The sequence below is a fragment of the Siphateles boraxobius genome, unplaced genomic scaffold, assembly GCF_051911475.1.
Source record: "Siphateles boraxobius isolate OS27281-9 unplaced genomic scaffold, OSU_SipBor_1 5, whole genome shotgun sequence".
NCBI lineage: Eukaryota > Metazoa > Chordata > Actinopteri > Cypriniformes > Leuciscidae > Siphateles > Siphateles boraxobius.
In genome coordinates, this window is record NW_027509141.1 from 25,405,606 (window position 1) to 25,430,000 (window position 24,395).

Consider the following 24,395-nt stretch of genomic DNA (forward strand, 5'->3'; position numbering starts at 1 on the left):
TTTCTTTGGCTGCAAGGGAATTGTTTTAAATGGAGGCTGCCTATATCAGAATCAATCTTTTCCTTTCAACCTGCAGTAAGTAAAATCTTTGAAGTGCCGGTGGAGTCGAATGTCGATTGGCCACTGTGTAACTGCTGTTGACTGTAGTTATGTTCCATGAGCAGCTTGTCATTTCCTATTTACCAGCGCGGGCGCTTCATTATGTTCACGCGACTCCGGTTGTCAAGGCGACGCAAAGCATTCTATATAACAAAAGCCAACGTTTCAAATTTGAACATAAAAGTAGCGGTGAGGGGAATGTTGGAAAACAGCTGTCAGCTATATGGTAGGCTACAGTACGTTTTTTTACTGTATAAAACAATAGTGCTTACTAATAACATAATGTTTTAATAAAAAAATGATACAATAAGATACATTTACATTTAGTCATTTAGCGGACGCTTTTGATTTTACAGATGATTTTTATAATGTAAAGTTAGGGTGGTATTGCCATCTGAAACCATTACTGTAGGCTACACTATAGTAACATATTTGTTGTGATAGTTTTAATATCTTCTAATCCAAGACCAATATTTTTAGAACACAATGGAATGCAGGGACTCAGTATCACCTCACATTAAGAGAAGTGAAGATTTGTCTTTAAATGCCGAACTCCTCACAGACTGTGGACCTGATGCTGACGAAAGTGAAGATCCATATATAAAGATGCCAGAATCCAGTTCTGTGGATGAACAAACCATAACAAGATTCACAACAGACTCCAGCTATGTTGTGACCTGTACAGTCAGCATTGCATTAGCAGTCTTTAAAGGTAACTTATGGCGATGGTATTGTTTTTATGTGTGATGATGTCATAATGATGATTATGTCATTTTTCTTGACACTAGTAAGCTAAAGGAAATGCCTAAATAGTCATATAAAACTTGGCGTGAATAATAATATTATTCTGTGTTTTTTTTATCAAGTAGAACATGAGGAGTATTTTACAAATTCTGAGAAAATAAAAAAAGGGCCATCCAGTGAGGTAGTGGAGGCCCCCAGAGCTGAGGGCTATTATTGCATTGAGTACAACATGCTGCCTGATAAACCTGAACCAATCAGAGCGGATCTAGTGATGTTTGGTACAGCGGCTAAACTCTACATGGCCAATAAGACTAAGGTAAACTATTGGAATTAATTAGGGGTTAATAAGCAGGAGCTTGTACAGTACATGCTCAATTATTTATATCTAGAATAATACTAGTAATAAAACTAGTAGGCTACTGCTTTGACTTGATAAGCAAGCAGTAGTTGTTGTCAATCTATGTTAATACATTACGAACAAGTTTGCGCATCACTGACCCAAAGAAAGCTGGGCTAGAGTTTCAGTTAATTGCCTTCTTGGATTTCTATTGTGCACCTCCCTGTTTAGGGTGAACACGTTTTGTCTACCTAGAAATAATAATTTGTACATTTGAGAATGATCTTCTTTGCATGTGTGTTTTAATTCTTTATCACAATATTACACAATTAACTAAATGTTTTCTCGCTGAATAAAACTATAAAATTCTCTGACCCCAAACTTTTGAACGGCAGTGCAATTCTATTTTTGTCTTTTAAAATAGAATAAATCTTCAAATAATCATGAAATCATGGGCTATGTGTTCTGACAAGGTGCTGAAGCCTTGGCGAGAAGGAAACCAGATGTGGGTGAGTTGGTCTCAGAATCTGAAAGTCAATGTGACCAGAGAGCTCCTAATTAAAATGGCCTCCCATAAGGTCACAGTTAGAGTATGGGACAGTAAAGACAAGATATCCTTCAAAGCCAGGAATGACAGACCCAAAGCCTTCAAACTTCAACAGGAGAGGTCTGGAGAGGATTCAGATCAAATGGGTACGATCTACCACTGTTTTATTGATTATGCTTCCAATTAGGTGTTCCTTTGTTGTAACTTTCACTGGTCTGAACACCTCTATTATACAGCAAGATCTATTCTAAAGTTTAAGACACTGCAGAACTTAATGACTTTACGAAGTGAAATGTTATAGACGAATAAATAAAATAATATTTGTCTTACCCAGTTACTTCAGAAGGGGGCCATTTTAACTGTTTCAAAGACATTTATTTACTTTACAGTAGACAGAAACATGATTATGAATCTCATGTGTGAAATTCACATGCACTGCTATAGTTACATCCTCATACATTATACTTGTGTATCACAAAGCACAATAAAACATGCATCATAGTGATCATTCTTGGAAAAAATATTCAGTTGCAACATCAAATGTCTTCAAAGGTGGCATCAGGATGATGGTTTTTAAGATGAGAGCTATCTATGAGAAGGAAAACCGGAGAACAAGGACATCTATGAAAAACAGCAAAGCTCCAGCATCAGCTGACTATAGGAAGCGTTTGGAGCTTCGCTCTGCCACAGGTATGATGTAATGCTAATGTTTATACTGAATGCTAATAAAAGACTTACTATGATCAATGATTATTATGTTTTACAACAATATGCATATAGGTTTGATTGCGTATAGTCATATTAATGCCAAAGGAAGGATAGAAAGTTACAGGGTTCAGTAAGAATTTTTTTGTGCACAATCTCTTGCACACCAATGCTGCATTTAATTGATCACAAATACAGTAAACCAAGTAATATTGTGAAATATTACAATTTAAAATAACTGTTTTCTATTTGAATATATTATATTTTGATTCCTGTGATTTTTCAGGATTCTTTGTTGATTAGAAAGTTCAAAAGATATAAATCTTTTTGTAACATTAAAGACTACTATCAATTAGTATACATCCTTGCTGAATAAAAGTATTAATTTCTTTTAAACAACGTACTGACTCTAAACTTTTGAAAGGTATTGTACATTAAATAGTTGATACATCTATATATACACTCTAAACAAATGCTGGGTTATATCAACCCATGTTTGTCTCAAATACGGACCAACCCAAAGTTTTATTTAAAAATTTTAAACCAATGATTGGGTTTAACATTATCATTATGGCTCTTGAAATAGCACATTATTGGTCACTTTACTTCTGTCTTTCTTTTTAGTTCCTATTAAAAGTGGCTTAACAAAAGAAAAGTGCCAAATAGCACCCACTAAGAAGACACTCTTCCAGAAACCCACCCAGGCGACTGCAGAACTCATGGAGGAGAAGCAGGAAAAGGCAGCCGCCTCTCTGGAACTCAGTATCGCCCCTCTTCTTGCAGGTAGTTTCTTCCTAGCAACCTCAGAAGAGTGTAGTTCATGTATGTTTGTTGAACATTTAAAGATTCATGCTCTTGTATAGCATTACCATTAGACACAGAGTAAGATACTTGCATTAAAGTGCTTATGGATCAAGTAGCCAAAAGCGGTTGTATTCTCCCACTCATATGGCTCTCATACAGTGGTTTCCTGTAAGTAAATGTTATGTTTATACAATACATCATGAACATGACTTTAGCGAGGCAGCCAGCCATTTAGGGGCTGTTTCCCTTATGCCTGAGCGCTGTGGGGTGGATCGTGTAAAGGGGGCTTCCCTGCAGGGTTCATGACACTTAGCCTCTAATTGGCTGTGGAAGGGCACCAGTCAAAGCCGACCGACTAGTTCTTTAGCTTTTGATGTGTCTCATCCAGACCCCCAGCAGGAGCTCCTTATGAAAGCCTTCACTTGGCAAATATTTTAGTATTGTTACCATAAAGCCGAGCCAGACAAATCACATGTAGCTCCTTTCATTGCAGGGTTGGATTTTACAGGATGGAGGCTATCATTCAGTACTGTTATTATTTCGCCAAACTATTATCCATTCAAGAAAGAATTCTCATATGAGCTTTATAAGAATTACAGCTATGTGGGAGTGGAGGACATTCCAACAATTAAACTATAACATACAGGTGAAACTCGGAAAATTAGAATAAAGTGCAACAGTACATGTATTTCAGTAATTCAAATTAAAAGGTAAAACTAATATATTTAGTATATGTAACTATATATGTAAATGTAATTAATTATTAATATTATTATTATACATATGCATTATTATACTTTTCAGAGGGCCGACATTTCTGTATTTAAATTTTCTGTATTTTTGGGTTTTCATAAGCTGTAAGCCATAATCATAAAAATTTTAACTTTTGCACGATATTCACATTTTTCGAGTTTCACCTGTATACACTACTGTTTGAAGGTTTATTGTCAGTAAGACCTTTTTGTAGTTGAAAGAAATCAATACTTGTATTCAGCAAGGATGCATTCAATTGATAAAACATTAAATACACTTATAATATTACAAAAGAGTTCAAATTCTATTTTGAATAAATGCTGCTCTTTTGAACCTTTTCGATAAATCAAAGACATCCTGAAAAAAATTTGTCAGTTTCTACAAAAAATATCAAACAGCACAACTGTTTTAACACCTTTACCCTTGTGCATCCTTATGGACATTTTTGTCCTTTTCAGTTTTGTTTTTCTGATAACTTTGTCTGTGTTAATGCTAACTGCATGAAATTTGCTACAGGTGTGTATTTTTATTGGAATTTTAATATTTCACCTTCATTTCCTTTAAAAAATCTATTTTGCACTAGGTACAAAAAATACTCCCACTCAGCGCCTTTTGGACAAAAATGTCCCCATTGAAACCCATTAAAACTGCGATTTTTAATCCCAGTGCCATTCAACTATAAAATGATGCAATCTTTCTTAACAGGCTTTCATTCTGTTGGCAAGGCTTCAAAATTTACATTTTTACTATTTTTTATCAGATTGTGCCATTTTTTCAGGTTTGGCATATAAAGCAAATGATCACTTTATTGTTGTTTTCTGCTGTTTTCGGCTTATGCATATTATAGAGCCAATTAGATAAATTATGAAGCTATAATTGTGTGGGTGTGTTGGTATGGATGTCAGAGTGTGGTTTGTATGTGTGTACTGAAAGTTTTAGGTGTGTGTGTGGGTTTTCTTTCTTTCAGTTTGAAAGAAAGAAATTATATTGTACTGGAAATCACAAATCCCACCACATGTAAATGAGTCATACCCTTGGCAGAGTCACAGATCCTGCCATGTGAAAACTGAAAAGGTCAAAAAGTTACTGAGCTTTGAGGATTTTTTTCATTCAAACACATTTCTTATTACTTGCTTGCACCTTTTCATTTGTTATTGTTTTTTTACAAAGATAAAAGGTGAGCTTGACTTTGATGTAGAAGTTTAGAAGCTCCACAACACATTGTTTTTGTTTTCACAGAAAATGGTGATTGTTTTGTCTGGAAGATTTTCGTTGACACAAGTGCTCTCACAGCCAAACCTATAACATATCCAAGGTTGTAATATTTAAAGAAAAAAAAATCTGCTTAGCATTTAGTATATGGAATATTTTTATTATTATTATAATTTTTATAAAAAAAACAAGTGGCATTATGTAAAGAAACCAGCGTTTAAAGGGTTAAAATTCTGAAAATTAATGACTGTTTGGTCATTATGATTAGAACTGATGCTAGTAAAAAATCTAAGTCAGTGAAAGTGGAAAAAAATATTTATCTATAATATTTTTATGACACTTTTTTGACATGGAAATGTTTGTCCTTTATGGGCCTGAGTGGTAGTTTTGTTTTTTATCTGATACTGCATAAAAAATATGATTGCATCAAAATTAATATTGTTGTTAATTATTGACATATCCAAGGCTGTAATATTTAAAGAAAAAAAAATCCTGCTTAGAATTTAGTATATAGAAAATTATTATTATTATTCTAATTTTTATAAACATCAACAGTGGCATTATGTAAAGAAGCCGACGTTTAAAGGGTTAAAATTCTGAAAATTAATGACTGTTTGGTAATTATGATTAGAACTGATGCTAGTAAAAAATCTAAGCCAGTGAAAGTGTAAAAAAATATTAATCTATAATATTTTTATGACACTTTTTTGACATGGACATTTTTGTCCTTTATGGGCCTGAGTGGTAGTTTTGTTTTTTATCTGATACTGCATAAAAAATATGATTGCATCAAAATTAATATTGTTGTTAATTATTGACATATCCAAGGCTGTAATATTTAAAGAAAAAAAATCCTGCTTAGAATTTAGTATATAGAAAATTATTATTATTATTCTAATTTTTATAAACTTCAACAGTGGCATTATGTAAAGAAACCGACGTTTAAAGGGTTAAAATTCTGAAAATTAATGACTGTTTGGTAATTATGATTAGAACTGATGCTAGTAAAAAATCTAAGCCAGTGAAAGTGTAAAAAAATATTAATCTATAATATTTTTATGACACTTTTTTGACATGGACATTTTTGTCCTTTATGGGCCTGAGTGGTAGTTTTGTTTTTTATCTGATACTGCATAAAAAATATGATTGCATCAAAATTAATATTGTTATTAATTATTGACATATCCAAGGCTGTAATATTTAAAGAAAAAAAATCCTGCTTAGAATTTAGTATATAGAAAATTATTATTATTATTCTAATTTTTATAAACATCAACAGTGGCATTATGTAAAGAAACCGACGTTAAAAGGGTTAAAATTCTGAAAATTAATGACTGTTTGGTAATTATGATTAGAACTGATGCTAGTAAAAAATCTAAGCCAGTGAAAGTGTAAAAAAATATTAATCTATAATATTTTTATGACACTTTTTTGACATGGACATTTTTGTCCTTTATGGGCCTGAGTGGTAGTTTTGTTTTTTATCTGATACTGCATAAAAAATATGATTGCATCAAAATTAATATTGTTGTTAATTATTGACATATCCAAGGCTGTAATATTTAAAGAAAAAAAATCCTGCTTAGAATTTAGTATATAGAAAATTATTATTATTATTCTAATTTTTATAAACATCAACAGTGGCATTATGTAAAGAAACCGACGTTAAAAGGGTTAAAATTCTGAAAATTAATGACTGTTTGGTAATTATGATTAGAACTGATGCTAGTAAAAAATCTAAGCCAGTGAAAGTGTAAAAAAATATTAATCTATAATATTTTTATGACACTTTTTTGACATGGACATTTTTGTCCTTTATGGGCCTGAGTGGTAGCTTTTTTTTAAATCTGATACTGCATAAAAAATATTAATGCATCAAAATTAATGTTGTTTTTAATGATTGACATATCCAAGGCTGTAATAATCAACGAAAAAAAATTCTGCTTAGCATTTAGTAAATTGAAAATAATTACTATTTTTCTTTTTTTCATAAAAAAACAACAGTGGCATTATGTAAACAAACCCACATTTTAAGGGTTAAAATTCTGAAAATTAATGAATGTTTGGTCATTATGATTAGAGCTGATGCTGGTTAAAAAATTGATGTCAGTGAAAGTGGAAAAAAATATAAATCTATAATATTTTTATGACAGTTTTTGGATACGGACATTTTTGTCCTCTATGTACCTATGAGTAACTTTTTTTAATTGATGCACAAGGGTTAATAGTAAATATTCTTTGAGCACCAAATCAACATATTAGAATGATTTCAGGATCATATGACACTGAGGACTGAAGGAATTATGCTGAAAATTCAGCTTTGGCATCACAGAAATTAATGATATTTTAGCAAATATTTAAAAAGAATTGAAATTGTAATATTATTTCACAATATTACTGTTTTTACTGAATTTTTTTTTATCAAATAAATGCAGCTTTGGTGAGCATAAGAGACTTTCATAAACTTACGGACCCCAAACTTTAGAATTCTAGTCATTCCCCCCAGTTTCACAGACAAATCTTAAGTCTAGTCCCAGACTAAACTGCATGTTTGAGGTGTTTTAACTGAAAGCAATTTGTTTTATCTCAGGAGAGCACACCAGTAAAGGCACGTTTATAAAAGCTACTTAAATGTCCTGATTGATCTAAGGCCTAATGCTGGCTTAATCTAAGCCCTGTCTGTGAAACCAGACCTATATGTAATAAATGTTTTAAACATTGGCTGGCATGTACTGTGTCTTCATGTTAGGGAGTATGATGCTCATTGACTGCCTGGGATTCTGTTCTGGAGAGGTGAAAGAGGGATTCTGGAATATCACTCTGGATCAACCACTTATATCAGAGCAGCTAAAGAAGGAACTCAATCCACTAGTCATCACGGTTTTATCTGCTTCTCTGCCATCATCTCCCGTTCCTTTCCATGTACTGAGGGTATGCTATGTCAGAAATGATTAGTTGCATTACCGTAAAACTTCAAATAATAGCCGGGCTTTTATTTTCCCAAATCGTCGAACTGGACCGGTTTGTATTTGAGACAGGCGTCTATATGAGACAGGCCTTTATAATTTAGTGTTGAGATGTTGTTCATTGAGATGTTGTTCCTAGAGTCTCTAATCTCTAAAAATCTCCAAATGCTCCACGTGAAACGTACTCGGTTACTAACGTAACCTCGGTTCTCTCTAGAGAGGGAACGAGTACTGCGTAATATCTTACGCTACGGAGAAAACCTCTTTTCCACGAGATATTGAAGCAAAAATTTATTCTTTATTTTGAATTAATGTAAAACGCTCTGCAGCAGCATGCAGACATAGGCAAGACGGGTCGCGCGCCTATTGGCTGCCCTGCGGCAACAGCAGCAGCCTATCGAGAGAGGCCCTGCATGACGTGATACCCAATGGGGGCGCTTCGCGTGGGTTTAGCGTGTCTGTGAGAGAATGTGGGCGCGGGACAGAGGGCACATTCACTGTACTGAAAACACTGTCGGCTTGTGCTGACTGAATGTGTGTTGGTTTCGTTTTTACAGAAACCGTGGGACACGCATCATGTAGTGTTTGTGGGCACTGTGTCGTGGGCACATTCACTACGTTTGCACAATCGACATGAGTCGATTTTATTTGTGCTAGCCCTGAACTGTGCCGGGCTGTGTCTGTGTGTGGGAATGGGCACTGAGACGTGGGCATTCTTACAACACTCATAACACCATCGGCCTTGGCGGGACACCAGAAAATACACTTTTTATTGGATTTATCTGTGCGCAGGCAAGAGGGCAAATGAACCGGCTTGTTGACTGCTAAATACGCTGGAACAGTCACATCGCATGGAACCGGACGAGCGAAATGTTTTGGTGAAAATCCGGCCGCAGCGAGATTTGAACACCGTCGCTTTCCTAGGAAGGCTAGGAGGCTTTGAGACCTCGGGCTTGATCTCGACCCTCGGCCGGGGCCCGAGCTGAGGGGGACAAGACCAGCAGAGCGAGAGCAAAGTCTCTGTTCTCGGGCCTGGCGGCGCTGAGAAGCGACGGCGGGTGGTGCAGGCTGTGGCTGTGAGCCCCGGGCAGACAGCTGTTTCGAGCGATCTGCTGCGGAGCTAGAGTGCTTCGGGAGGAAGTGCTTCATAGCCTGCGATGTCTTTTGAACCTCCTGGAATCTGTCCGCGAAATCCTTGACGGCAGATCTGAAGAGGCCCGCTGACGAAATGGGCGCGTCGACAAACACAGAGCGCTCCGTATCCGTCATCTCAGACAGCGTTAACCACATGTGTCTCTCAGCCAGATTTAGTGGCGCGTAGAGCCAGGTCTGTAACGCTCCTTAAATCCGCAACGCTGATCGATCCCGCACCTTCCTTGTCCATTTTTCGGAGAAGGTCGGAAGATCTGCAGGATGGCCATTGTGTGTAGCGCCGACACAGCTTGCCCGGCGGCGGTGTAAGCGTGACCGTGCATGGTTGACGTCCCTCGGCAGGCTTTAGATGGCAACACCGTCTGTGCTCGCCGTCCAGCAGAGGGCGGGCAGAGATGTGATGCTACCGCTGCTTCCACAGGAGGAAGAGAAAGGTACCCTCTATCTTTCGCACCATCCACAGTGGAGAATGCAGCAGAGACAGAGGTACGCATCCTGGCCGAGAAGGGGGCGTTCCAAGACCTCGCGACTTCTTCGTGAAGCTCAGGAAGAAAAGGCGCGGGTCTGGATTGTGATGGGACGTGGTCCTTCTTGAGGAAGCATCCATCCAGGCTCTGAGAAGGATGCCAGGCGAGTCCTCAGAGTCACCATAGGCATCAGCTCACAGTGAGGGCATCCGCCGTCGACGAGAGCGAGAGCCACATGATCCTCACCCAGGCAGGAAACGCTGCGTTTTACATTAATTCAAAATTAAGGATAATTTTTGGCTTCCATATCTCGTGGAAAAGAGGTTTTCCCCGTAGCGTAAGATATTACGCAGTACGAGAGATACTCTTGTAAGAGAACTGCGGTCTTCCGAACTTTTACTATCGTGTCAATTGATTTTGATTAATATGCGCGACGGATAAAGAGCAATACAGCGCTCGTGTTGTTTGAAGTCGTGAGAGTCGGCAGCCGGGGCGCTCTCTCTGCTCGTTTGCGCCCTGTCAAGCGCAGCAGTCATTCTATTCTACATCACTCACCGATCAAAAAAGGCTTTGGCGGGACATAAATTTGATTTGGAAGCCGCCAAAAAGCGGACAATCTGACGGGTTTTAGAAGATTAAATACAACCCGAAACTAAAAAATAGACCCAGCCTCTATTTGAGACCGGCCTTTATTTACCCAAACCTGTCGCCACACTAGGCGTGTAAAAGAGACAGGCGTCTATTTGGGACTCGGCTATTATTTGAAGTTTTACGGTACTCAACATTAATAGTATATTACATTAAACACAGGAATAATCAAATTCATCTTTCAATAGGAAAAATGCCTTCCTGTCTACTGCCAGTATAAGTTCCACAACAAGCCTATTTACAGAACCAAAGGCCATGATCACAACGCCAATATCTACTTTAAGGATGTGAATGTGATTTTTACTGGTCCGATGTCTGGAAAGCTGGTTGAGTTTCTTAGAGGTCCACCAATGGATATCGAAGTCCATGAGCGGGATAGAAAAAATGAAAAACCCTCCAGCCAGCCCGCTGTATTTGGGACTGACCCCAATGATGCCAAATTATGGACTATTCATAATGCCTTAAAAGCAGATACTGAACACCATGATCCTTATGGAATAGCAAAACTAGATCTTTCAGATCTTCTCAGAGGATGCAGATATTTGAATCTGACATTGCCCATTAGATGTTCTGCTTCTGAGAAAAATGAATGGATTTCCTCAGATATCTCAATTCCAGTGGGTAATTATCTTGAAGCTGATGCCCAACTAAAAGTCCAGGTGCAGATAGCTTACCCCCTCCATCCTGAAGATGGCAATAATGAAGGAGATTGTCCTTTTGGTCGCATCATTTATGTCTTTAAGTATAACAATGCTCGCATCCTAGCCAAACTTAAATCTGAAATTCTACAAATTAATGCAGATGCCTTCCAACTAAATCATTATCCAGAGGAAACTATTCAAAGGGTCCTATCTGGTCATAAACTAAGTGCCAAAGAAAAAGAGAACAAAAGGCTAAATGTTCTCACTGGATTTCATTTGATGGACACAGCTCTACACCTTCTTGTTCTGGAAGGATTGAAGGATCAAGCAGTCAAAAGACTGTGGACTACAGTGCCTATGAAGTAAGAAAGTCATCATTTAAAATGCTCCCACATGTGCACAACATTTACCAATATGCAACAAAGCCAAAATTCCTGAAGATCATACAGACCGATCTGATCTTTTCCAGGTTGAATGGAGATGAGGAGGAACAGGTGACTGTGCGGTATAACTCACAATTGAGTTTCTCAAAGCGACTGTATGACATGCTTGACATGGGTCTGAGTCCGATTTGCCTTCTGAGGCCGCTTGAGACCATTATGATGGAGCCTCTGGTGTTTATCAGGAATAGGGTTCCTCATGCCTGTCTTGAAGCCATGAAACGGTATAATTGCAATTACATCCAGACACATCATCTTTGCCTTACAGGTTCCAGCATGGTCCATTTTTTCTTGGTTTTCTCAGTAGGTTATACAAAGGAAGAACAGTGTTTGGATTAGCAGAGTACTTTGCTGTGATTACAATTTCAACATGGTGACAAGTACTGTGTACTTGGATGCAATATACTTCACAAAGTATTTGTTAAATCTGCTAAACCTAGATGAACAAATGTTGTAAAATACAGAGATATTGTGCAAGAAAGTTTTAATGTTTGCAACTAATCTGTATACTTTTCTGCAACTAATCAGTATAAGCCACATCTGCCAAGCAAAGCTGCTTCAAGAAGCAGTGCGCCTCAACCTGTTCCCATCAACCGACATGGTTCTCAGTTTAAGCAAGGAGTTTGGATCGGATCTCGGGGGAAAAGAGCTATGGCTGGCGACAGAGTCCCAGGAATCTCAGGATACACCTGATCATCTTAACATTAGAATGAGAACTCAAATACCTCTAGCTAACTTCAACACAGAATATTTACAATGGAAACAGAATGAGGGCAATAATGTGAAAGACTTCATTCAGGTAATTAATAACTGAAACTGTACAGTATTTTTAACAAAAAGGTTTACAGTCTCAAAAAAGGGGGGAAATTGAGTAATAAAATTTATTTAAAGGTAATTTTTATTTCAGGCAAATATCGAAAAGGTCCATAGGGCGAGTAGCAACTTGCAAAAGGCAAAGCCTAATGTTCTTTTGCAAAATGTAACTGAAGATCAGATCACTCATTACCACAATGCTCAAACAATGAACTCTCTAACTCAGAGTGGAGAACTTTCAAAGGTTGGCATCAATTTCCATGAAATACATAAAACAACATCCAAGCCTTTATTTAGCAATGCATAACTAAGTAAAATGTGGCTATTTATCTTCTTTCTAGGACTCCACTTGCATTCACTTCTCTTACCCAGGTTTTAAGAGCAGTTTTGAATCTAACCAGCACCCAAAGCGTCCAGACGATGCTCGGATAGAGGAGCTGAGAATGGTGCCGTTGAAATCATGCCATACCACCATTACCTCCATCTGTGTCATGTTTCTCTCTCAGTGCAATGTCAACTTTATATGCATTCCTAGGAGCTTAAGCAAGAAGATAGAGTTTTACTGATGTTTACCTACCTTGCCCACCTCTTTACAGATCCCCAGAGCTTAAAACAGTATTTAGTTACAAGTACAGTGACAGGGCTAATGCTGATTGACTCATGGGACACAGAACGTTATCTAGAAGCATGTGCTTGTCTGAAATTGATTTATCTGCCTTTCACAGTCTGTAACTTATTGTTCCCTGCTGAACATGAGCATAGCACCCAAAAATGTGAACCTTACAGATGACAGATTGATGTTATCATTAGCAGTTTCTCCTATTTAAGCAACTACAAGTGTTATGTGTGTGCTTCTCAAATTTAAAAGCATTAATTTGTTATGCCAATTGGTTCACAGTCTTGGAGAGAAAACGTTCTCCATGGGAATAAACTGAAGCCAACGCTTTCCAGATCCAGGCTGCCATGGATCAAGAGATATCAGGATTTTGAACTTTACTCCAAGCCCCCGTTACAGTTTGGACCAGAGCTCCCCTTGAGCATCCATTTGTCTGGTAACATTTTCTTAACATGAACAAATCATGCTATTTCATGTTTGATCATTATTATTAAACATCTACTCGCCAAATCAGTAAATACATGGACATGAAATATTGATTTGCGTGGAAAATGTTTATTTTTTATAATTGTACCAGTATAGTATCTTAAAGCTTCCACAAAAAAAATAATAAATTAGTGGCCATTCACACAAATCATTTTTTCACATAAAATTTGTTCTAAAAATGTGGTGCTCAAGAAGTTACAATTTTTAAAAACCTACCTTAAAAGATACATTGTGTAATATTTAGGAGGATCTGTTGACAGAAATGAAATATCATATTTTGTAGGCCTATATATGTCACCCTTAAATGTCAGAGAAAAGAACAGAATTTTTTTTATAGAAAATTGTACTTTGCATATTATACTGTAAAAATACAATTATAGTTGATTTTACAGTGCATCTTAACTAGAGATGAAATGGCATGAAAATTTCATTTCATGATTATAATGAACAAAATGATCACGGTTATCACATAATCCTGTTCAAAAAGTACTAATACTACACAAAATCAATTCAACAAGTTTTATGTCGAAAACCAGCAAATAACATATATAATTAGCATTAATATGCACTTTTTGTTTACATAAACATTAAAATAGCAACATTAAAAATGATGGCCAGATTTCAAAGGAGTGTCTTGTGACATGTTATCTACTAACAGGTAGCCTACAAGTTCAAATAAAGTTTTGACAAAAAAAGATTTATAAAAAGAAACCTTGCATATTTCAGCCTTTAAATCATTTTTATAAAAAAGAATGAGTCAAAAAAGATAAATTACTGACGTTTACAATGCACATTAGCTTATCTTTTATTATTAATAGTAAAATTCGGTCCGATTACCCCGTGGCGTCTGTCGTTGCTATGCAACCATGCACTGCGCTCTCCACAACGACAAAGTTTTAGGGCCTGTTCACATATCGCGTCTTTTGCACGCTCAAATTCGTTATTTCAAATGTAGGCGCGCGGTATGCGCGGTCATAATGGAAGCGATGCGGTCGTGGTGCGACGCGCTCGTTTTTTCCACATCGAGATAAAAACATCTCAACTTTTCAGAATGCCGCAAGCGTTTTCCTTGCTGTAACGTAGAGCACAGCTGATGATTGCTAAGCAACGACAGACGCCTCCGGAGCGCAAACCTCATTGCTTAACTGGCTACTCTCTGCTGTCTAAGACGACGACATCTTTTCCTGTCGGCCACCGTAACTTCTGTTGGTTGCCATTCAAAACCTCACCACTAGATGCCGCTCAAATTACACAGTGCACCTTTAAAATAGCATACCTTAAAATTTCAAGAACTTTTTTATTCTACTGCCCAGCTGTGTCACATTTTTGAACACACAAAAAACCTTCTGTGTGAATGTCCCCTTACAATGTAAAAAACAATCGATCTAGCAACAACAATACATTAATAGGACTGAAGTTCTCAGATGTCATTTTCACTACAATCGATAAATGAAACGCAAGATGGCGCCAGATGCGTTTGAATGAAACATGAAAAGTTGGGACTGAAACAGTGTCATGGAAGATGGTGAATATTAGAAAATATCTGACCGCTGAATGAAGAGACTAGTGATGGGAGAAACTTAACTTTTCAAAACTTTGAATAAACTGAACCTATTGCTTCACAAAATGATTCACCGTTTCAAAACACTATGGGCTGTCAGCACCAAATCAGTTAATGCAACGAAAATTCAACCCAAACATGTACAGGTGCTGGTCATATAATTACAATATCATCAAAAAGTTGATTTATTTCAGTAATTCCACTCAAAAAGTGAAATTTGGATATTATATTCATTCTTTACACACAGAATGATATATTTCAAGTGTTCATTACTTTTAATTTTGATGATTATAACTGACAAGTAATGAAAAGCCCAAAATCAGTATCTCAGAAAATTAGAATATTGTGAAAAGGTTCAATATTGAAGACACCTGGAGCCACACTCTAATCAGCTAATTAACTCAAAACACCTGCAAAGGCCTTTAAATGGTCTCTCAGTCTAGTTCAGTAGGCTACACAATCATGGGGAAGACTGCTGACTTGACAGCTATCCAAAAGACGACCAATGACATCTTGCACAGGGAAGGCAAGACAAAAGGTAATTGCTAAAGAGGCTGGCTGTTCAAGCACATTAATAGAAATGCGAAGGGAAGGAAAAGATGCGGTAGAAAAAAAAGTGTACAAGCAATAGGGATAACCGCACCCTAGAGAGGATTGTGAAACAAAACATTCAAAAATGTGGGGGAGATTCACAAAAAGTGGACTTCAGCTGGAGTCAGTGCTTCAAGAACCACCATGCACAGACGTATGCAAGACATGCGTTTCAGCTGTCGCATTCCTTGTGTCAAGCCACTCTTGTACAAGACACAGCGTCAGAAGTGTCTCGCCTGGGCTAAAGACAAAAAGGACTGGACTGCTGATGAGTGGTCCAAAGTTATGATCTCTGATGAAAGTAAATTTTGCATTTCCTTTGGAAATCAAGGTCCCAGAGTCTAGAGGAAGAGAGGAGAGGCACATAATCCACGTTGCTTGAAGTCCAGTGTAAAGTTTCCACAGTCATTGATGGTTTTGGGTACCATGTCATCTACTGGTGTTGGTCCACTGTGTTTTCTGAGGTCCAAGGTCAACGCAGCCGTCTACCAGGAAGTTTTAGAGCACTTTATGCTTCCTGCTGCTGACCAACTTTATGGAGATGCAGATTTCATTTTCCAACAGGACTTGGCACCTGCACACAGTGCCAAAGCTACCAGTACCTGGTTTAAGGACCATGGTATACCTGTTCTTAACTGGCCAGCAAACTCACCTGACCTTAACCCTATAGAAAATCTATGGGGTATTGTGAAGAGGAAGATGCGATACGCCAGACCAAACAATGCAGAAGAGCTGAAGGCCACTATCAGAGCAACCTGGGCTCTCATAACACCTGAGCAGTGGCACAGACTGATCGACTCCATGCCACGCCGCATTGCTGCAGTAATTCAGGCAAAAGGAGCCCCAACTAAGTATTGAGTGGTATACATGCTCATACTTTTCATGTTCATACTTTTCAGTTGGCCAACGTTTCTAAAAATCCTTTTTTGTATTGGTCTTAAGTAATATTCAAATTTTTGGAGATACTGAATTTGGGATTTTCATTAGTTGTCAGTTTTAATCATCACAATTAAATGAAAGAAACATTTGAAATATATCAGTCTGTGTGTAATGAATGTATATAATATCCAAGTTTCACTTTTTGAATGGAATTACTGAAATCAACTTTTTGATGATATTCTAATTATATGACCAGCACCTGTATAAAATCACCTTACAAACCAATTGCACATTATCATGAAAGTGCAGTCTATTAAATGTATTAAATGTAATGTACAAATTAATTAAATGCCAATAAAAATTTGTGTTCTTATATTATTTTGTGTTATTAGGAAGGGTGTGGCAAACTAGAAGCAATAAAATAACATTCTCCTTTTTGTATCACACATACCTACACACACACACAAAAATTCATGAAACTAATTAAAAATGAATATAATACTGACCCGAGATCCGTTTAACATTAGTCACTCGTTCATGGGAAAACCAAATCATCAGTTTCTAGCAACGAACCTTTAGAAGTTTTGAAACAGTATGATGTAACTGCCTTGTTTGCTGAAATCACGTGACTTGCCAAATTTGAAACAAGCTCCGAACCGATTCATAAATGTTTAGAAGTTTCATGAAGCAGTGTTTCAAAAGCACCCATCACTAGCAGAGACTGACCAGTCAGAATAGAGTATTCCAGAAAGCCATGCAATAAACAGTTATAACCGTCAGCATCCTTGATCATTTGATCCTAAAGGGACTTGTTTTTTTTACCTTGTATTTCGCGTAGGAGAGGCTCTCCATGAGGACCAGCTCCAGGCTGCATGTACTCAGTACAGCAGGTGGCTGAGGAAGCCACCACTTGGCGAGAGCTCAACAGGAAGCGGAAGACTTCCCGATTTCAAATGTCACATGAAGAGAGCAGGCCTGGATAAGCTAGAAGACATACTGAGGGACAAGCCCATGAAATATTCTCTGAAAAGGCCAGGAATGGCTTTAAAAGTACAAAAAATTAGATTTTCCAAATTGACATTACTGCAGAAAATAAAAATAAGCATGATAGTCAAATATCATTTTTAATGTTTTATTGTTAGATAAGTTAACATGGATACTGATGTGCATATTTTCTTGATAAACTCTCAACAAACATACTTCAGTATGCTTTAAAACAGCTTAAGCTTGCTATTCGAGATCTAATCCCTGTTTTTTTCCTTCAGCCCGTTCCCGTTATTTCTGTGGTCCAGCCTTCTAAAACGACCGGCTCAGCAGAGAAGGAGGCCAATGTTCCATTTGCTCCAGGACCCTTTCAGAACCACAGCCTGAGCTGGGACAAAAACGCAATTCCAAGATACTCATCCCAGTACAGCAAATTCCACTTCCGGTTAGAAATAATCCTTGTGCTTTCGTTTGTACAGGTTTAAACTAATATTCCACAACTTGGAAAAGAACTTGAAAAGTAACTGTTCAGAGTCATAACATACACTCTGGAGCGCATAAATGAGAAAAAAAAAATTCAATAATCAACAAATGTTATACCTTAACCTCATAATGAAACTGCTCTGACATTAACAATTGTATTTTTAACAGAGATTACTGGAGGCCACATTCAATCCTGCACAAGCGAATTGCTTTACCGTTCAGGGATGAAGAGCAAAGTATACATTCCTCCCAGAAACCTGCTGAAGGCCCACAGACGCCAATGAAAAGTGCCCACCTCAAACACAGCAGAAACATTATAGAGATGAGAACCAACAAAGACATCACCTTACATGTACATTAAAGGTATTACTTCAACATGATTTAGATTTTATGTCCTTCAACCAATATAAAGAAGCACTTAGGTGGCAGTATGTCATAGAAAACCGACATAAAAAGAACTAAAACATTATAAAGTGAGGCTCAATCACTACTGCACTTTTTTTGGGTTAAACTGAGACACGGGGTTGTGGGAAGCCTGTCGGACAACGAGAGCCATGTCAGAAGGTCCTGTCCAGGGGATGTGAGCAGACATACGCCCTCTTTGCTAAGACCTCCTGGGCGATCTTCTTTATGTTGGCATCGTTGTTCTCCGGGGAATCTGTAGAGAACACACACCCCAATCATTCACTAAATCTGAACGCTCTGATCTAATGCATCGCATTGACTGGAGTTATTAGGTGGATGGTAATTGGAACAGCATGAAGAGCGCATGCAAGTGTTAGTGACTGACTTATGGTTTGTAAGGTTGTGGAGTAAATTCTACAACATGTGCAAGTGCTTTGTCTTGCTATGCAATAAAACGAGGAGGGCTGGTATCAATTATAGCTGTGCGTTTTACTCACTTTTTTGAAGCTGAGTCAACAAGAAGTTGTTTTTGAAATGAGCATCCTTGCAGAAAGTGTTGGTGAGCAGCACCTGAAAACCAGTAGAGATTTAACAAGGTATTTACATTAACGATTTTAAAATGAATGTGCAAGCAAATTTCCTTGATAATGACTTTTTGTTGGCAAAACTCTGTGACCTTACAATAAATTTAACAAAAGGAGAATCAACAGAAAAATGACGCAGAAAATTCAGCTTTGCCATCACAGGAATAAATTACACTTTAAAATATATTCAAATAGAAAACAGTTATTTTAAATTGCTATATTTCACAATATTACAGTATTTGATTTTAATCAAATAAATGTAGCTTTGGTGAGCATAAGAGACTTCTTTCAAAAACATAAAAAAATCGTAACGATCCCGCACTTTTGAGCGGCAGTGTATGTTTAAAAGCATGTATAACATCCTATAAAGTTGGATAAAGCCAATTACAAGCAATCAGCATTAAATCAAAAAAGTCATTAAATTGTTTCCATCATTTGTTTCTCTCATGCAAAATCAAAACCGCTGTGCTGCTATAAATTGCGATTTAGCTTATTGAAATGCCTCCCGGGACTTCTGAGAAGAAATGCATGATTTTTCACATTGCAACATCCACAAACAAATAAAATTATCCTTTCAAGTTAAGTCCTCTCTCATTTCAGTAAATGAAGCATTTCTTTTTTTTCTGCCCTAATCTGTACTCGTTCAACACTGCATCCTTCATTTAAATGCTTTGACTGAACACTGAACAAAAAAGGTGGATGTCTCCAGACCAGTCTCAACACTGTAAATCAGTTTACAGGTCCAGGTTACGTGCTCCTTCACCTTGGCTGACCTTGTGACCTCAGTGAGGAAGGTTTAAGAGTCTGTTACCTCATGGTCATGATTGCGCAGGCCGATGCTGATGGAGCGGCTGGTGCGGGACAGGACGGCTGTCATGGCGTAGAGGTTAATTAATACATCTGCAACTTTCTTCAGCACAAGCTGCTCCTCAACGATTGTCTGAAACAGACCAAGTTTCAACTGTTTAATCTGTGATATTAGAGTTTTTTGTTGTTGTTGTTAAAGGTCTTAAAATTAAAATGCTATGCAAAAAAAAAAAAGTTTTTTTCTTTGTTTAAATGTCATTTATTACTATGATTTTAAATTGTCAGTAGCCACTACAATCTTTAGTATCACATGATCCTTCAGAAATCATTCTAATATGCAGATTTGGTGTTCAATAAACATTTCTTATTATCATTAATGTTGAAAACAGTTGTGCTTAATATTTTTGTGGAAAAACCGTGATAGTTTGAGGATTCTTTGATGAAGAGAAAGTTCAAAAGAACAGCATTTATTTGAAATAGATTTCGTAACATTAAAAATGTAATGCATCCTTACTGAATTAAAGTATTCATTTCTTTAAAAATAAATAACTTTTTACTGACCCTAAACTTTTGAACGGTAGTGTACACTACCAGACAAACTTTACTAAATTAGTTTCTCATGATTTTAAAAAAACTTTTTGATCCGAAAGTTTATGCTTTGAATTAGCTTTGTAGATAAATATGTATATATATATACACACACATTTACAAAAATGACCTTACCATTGTAATAATTTTGAAAATAATAAGTGTACTTCCAACGTCCAACCTGTATCATATAACATGTTAATGATAAACATCTAAGCTCACATTTGTCTGTATCTAGAATTAAAAACTGTCTGAATATCATATTTCAAGATGTTTCAGTTGATCTAGGTCATTCAAAGTAGGACAAATCAAGGCTGTCCTTACGGTAATACCCATAAAGAGACAAGCACATCCTGTGCCTGCCTTTATACAGTTCGTATTTCACACAGCATGTAGGCAAAAACACTGCGGCGGGGGGATTTATTCCTTTAAATATTTCCTGCAAATGAGAATGAATGGATGAAATGTTGTGCGCTCCAACAGAAAAAAAGTGCGTGGAAATCTGAAGCACTTCCAGGCTGCACTCTTGTGACTGCAGTCTGAATACAACGGCACGGCCACACACAGACGTTCATTCAGAAAAGAGAGAGTGAGGCCAGCTGTGTCACACATGAACATTACCTCAGCCTAACAGGAAAGAAGGGACCAGAGACCAGGCCCCAGCAGCGCTAACGGCCCACGCTAATTACCTTGTGCGTTACGATAGCAACCGAAAGTAATAACATGGCTGTACGTTAAACGAATGGTCATTTTTCTTTTTCTGGCAGCATCTGAGGAATGTGGACAAACTCCGATTAAAAACTGATGGTGGGGAAAATGTGAGACTGATGGGACCGGTGACTATGAGACTTGGCTTAATATTTATATAACAGTTTTTATACAGAAAGGAAGAGTTTTGCTTCAGCATGACAATATCCATCTTCCAGTGTCTGATCAAAATAAATACAAATGGTAAACAGTGAAGTAAAAATCTGTAAAAGCAATTATACAATAAATAATAATAATTTCATTTATCTAAAATCAAACCAGCTGCAAAGTTTCAAAATAACGTAAGGTTTTGCATGAAACCATTTTATTTTTTACCTTTCCATATCGGTACAGTAAGCTTTCCACAGTAGAGCCGAAGAGTGCAGCGTTCTGCTCAAACATTTTGGCGCTCTCCTGTGGGAGAATGATGACATCATCACTTTGCTGAAAACAAGCTGGGCTCTCAATTACTCGACCACACGGGTTTAAAGGAGAGATCAGAAGGAAGGATTGCGCCTAATGACATGTCAATAGCAGGGGAACTAGACGAGATCAGATGTGAGGGTGACAGGGCATTCAATGTTATTATTACCATGACGTAGTCCGTACATTCATTTAATGACCACTGGTGTCATGATTATTGCTGATTACAGTCAAATAGAGCACAAGCACAAGCAGCATTGGTTCTGTACCGTCAGACTGGGGTGCACAACGCCATCTTTGCCGGTCAGTCCAAAGTCCACCGTCTTCCCCACTGAGTCCTTCAATTTCTTTCCCAGAATCTCAAACACCACCCCCACATTCCCCTTCTTCATCTCCCTGTGAGAAGACAATTGCACATGTTAAAGAATGTCGCTGTCTTACTCTTTACCCTCATGTCGTTCCAAACCCGTAAGACTTCTGTTCATCTTCAGAACACAAATGAAGATATTTTTAATAAAATCTGAGTTTTCTGTCCCTCCGTTGACAGTCTACGCAACTACCACTTTGATGCTTCAAAAAGTTCCTAAAGAGATCCTAAAACTAATCTATATGAATTGAGCGGTTTAGTCCAACATTTTCTGAAGAGACTCGATCATATGATGAACAGATTTAATTTAGGCTTTTATTCACATTTGAACATTGATCAATGCAAAAATCAGTTATGGTAAATGGAAGCCCATTCATGCTTGCTAGAGAACCAATGAGGTTCATTCTCGTGCTATGCGGCACGTTTAAGATTCAGCAAGAACCAATAAGGTTCATTCTCACGCATCAAGCAGCTTAAGATGAACTTCTGTTTATGTTCACTGATCAATGTTTATATATGAATAAAACCCTAAAATGAATCTGTTCATCATATAAGCAATCAAGTCTCTTCAGAAAATTTTGACTAAACAGTTCAATTCATATGGATAAGTTTAACAATCTATTATGGACTTTTTCAAAGTGTAAGTTGTATAGCCGTCTATGGAAGGTACAGTGCTGGCTCAGATTTCATCGGAAAGATCTTCAATTGTGTTTTGAAGATGAACAAAAGTCTTTACAGGTTTAAAAAGACATGAGGGTGAGTAAATGATGACAGAATTTTTTGTTTGTTTGTGTGAACTAACCCTTTAAATATGAATTAATCATGAAGAATGACACATGCAAATATTTCTTACATACTTTATTTTTCCTGTCAGTATTTTTCCGGCATACTGCATTCCTGTAAGTGCAATGTACATCCTCAAAATCTCATTAGTACCCTAAAAACAGGGAGAAAAAAAAAGAAAGAAAAGAAACAGTATTATATAATGCATTTCTCATTTAATTGTTTTTGCACGTTTGTGCTGGAACCTAACATTTGTCAACATGCCCCCTGGTGGTCAAAAACTAATTATTATTTTACTATTACTACACAAATTAAAGCTGCAATTCATTTTTAAAAAGTAATCTAATTAATAAGACAATAAAACTCAAATAAATAAATCTAATCAATTTCAAATAATCACATACATTAATAACCGTAACATAATAATAAAAAGCCTCAAGTTAAATTGACCCCAACCATTAAGGTTTATATTAAAGGAAAAAATAACAAAATAATAGCTTTTAGTCCATGTATTGCCACTATTTCATGTTAAATAAATTGTACACTTCAATTTAAAAGTTTCGGGTCAGTAAGACAGCTCAGCAAGGGTGTGTTAAATTAACCAAGTGACAGTAATTACATTTATGATGTTAAAAAAGATTTCCATTTTAAATAAATGCTGTTCTTTTGAACTTTCTATTCATCAAATAATCATAAAAAAATCCCACAAAGAAATATTTCTAGAGCACCAAATCAGCATCTTAGAATGATTTCTTAAGGAGCATGTGACACTGAAGACTGGTGTAAATTCAGCTTCACCATCACAAAAAAAAAAATACATTTTAAAATGTATTAAACAGTTATTTTATTGTAATAATATTTCACAATATTAGTGTTTTTACTGCATTTTTGATCAAATAAATGTAGTATTGGTGAACATAAGAGACTTCTTTCAAAAACATTTAACAAAAATAGTAAAGACATAAAACCTCTATAAATGTACATAAAGTCATTTTGCTAATTTTATGTCACAGCAGCCCGGTACTTCACAAGTCTGAGCTTGTCAAAAAGCCTACAAATACAGCTGTGCTTCCCTTTCATGCAAGTATAACACACATATTACAGTTGTAATCATGCTCTTCTGTACCTCAAATATCTGGAGGATGCGGCAGTCCCTGAGGTAGCGCTCGTAGGGGTAGTTCTTGGTGAAGCCCAGGCCTCCTAAAACCTGCAAGGCTTCACTCACACAGATCCAGCTGCCCTCAGAGCTAAAGACCTGAAAAAACACAGCTGAGGCTCATCTGATGACGTCAGGAGCAGCTCCAGTGTGACGTTTTTCATTTATAAAAGTTTATGTGATGATGATTTCAAGTTACTTTACCTTGACCATAGCGGCCTCCAGTGAACAGTCTGGGACTCCAGGTCGGTCCATCATTCCAGCAGTGAGGTAAGCCATGCTCTCCATCACAAACGCATTTAGAGCCATGGTAGCAAACTTATCCTGTGTCCAAGTAAAATAAAATATTAATAAAGTGAACCAATAATACCAACAGAATAATTCAATATAACAAAAAATTTACCTGAACCATTCCAAACTCAGAAAGGCTCCTGTTGAATTGTTTTCTCGTGCCTGCATATTCTGATGTCAACTCTGGAATCACATGGCATGAAAAAGATGTATAGTTTAGAGATTTAAATTTAAAGGTTGTGTTGTGAATTTTCAATGAATCAAGTTCTCACCAATCAGCTTCTTGATCATCCCCGCACCAGCACTGCCCATGCTG

General features: G+C 37.0%; 2 protein-coding genes across 2 annotated transcripts in view; one reads left to right on the forward strand and one right to left on the reverse strand.

Moving 5' to 3' along the window:
* Positions 1–528: 528 nt before the first annotated feature.
* On the forward strand, positions 529–18,289 carry cfap92 (cilia and flagella associated protein 92 (putative)). The gene is made up of 15 exons (XM_077202845.1): positions 529–811; positions 969–1,159; positions 1,654–1,873; positions 2,280–2,417; positions 3,057–3,215; positions 7,951–8,132; positions 10,623–11,437; positions 11,545–11,739; positions 12,044–12,314; positions 12,423–12,572; positions 12,670–12,774; positions 13,227–13,380; positions 17,300–17,511; positions 17,727–17,890; positions 18,097–18,289. The coding sequence occupies exons 1-15, from the start codon at positions 586–588 to the stop codon at positions 18,287–18,289; spliced, it is 3,375 nt and encodes a 1,124-aa protein (XP_077058960.1). The 5' UTR covers positions 529–585.
* The window catches only part of acad9 (acyl-CoA dehydrogenase family, member 9), a 10,160-nt gene continuing 3,344 nt past the window's right edge, over positions 17,580–24,395 (reverse strand). The window contains exons 9-18 of the mRNA XM_077203589.1: positions 24,352–24,395; positions 24,192–24,262; positions 23,993–24,112; positions 23,759–23,887; positions 22,707–22,786; positions 21,752–21,878; positions 21,396–21,473; positions 19,729–19,857; positions 18,831–18,903; positions 17,580–18,586 (exon numbers count right to left, since the gene is read on the reverse strand). The exon at positions 24,352–24,395 is cut by the window's right edge and continues 32 nt beyond it. Of these exons, the coding sequence (XP_077059704.1) occupies positions 18,486–18,586; positions 18,831–18,903; positions 19,729–19,857; positions 21,396–21,473; positions 21,752–21,878; positions 22,707–22,786; positions 23,759–23,887; positions 23,993–24,112; positions 24,192–24,262; positions 24,352–24,395 (952 nt within the window). The 3' untranslated portion in view covers positions 17,580–18,485. The remainder of the gene's footprint in view (positions 18,587–18,830; positions 18,904–19,728; positions 19,858–21,395; positions 21,474–21,751; positions 21,879–22,706; positions 22,787–23,758; positions 23,888–23,992; positions 24,113–24,191; positions 24,263–24,351) is intronic.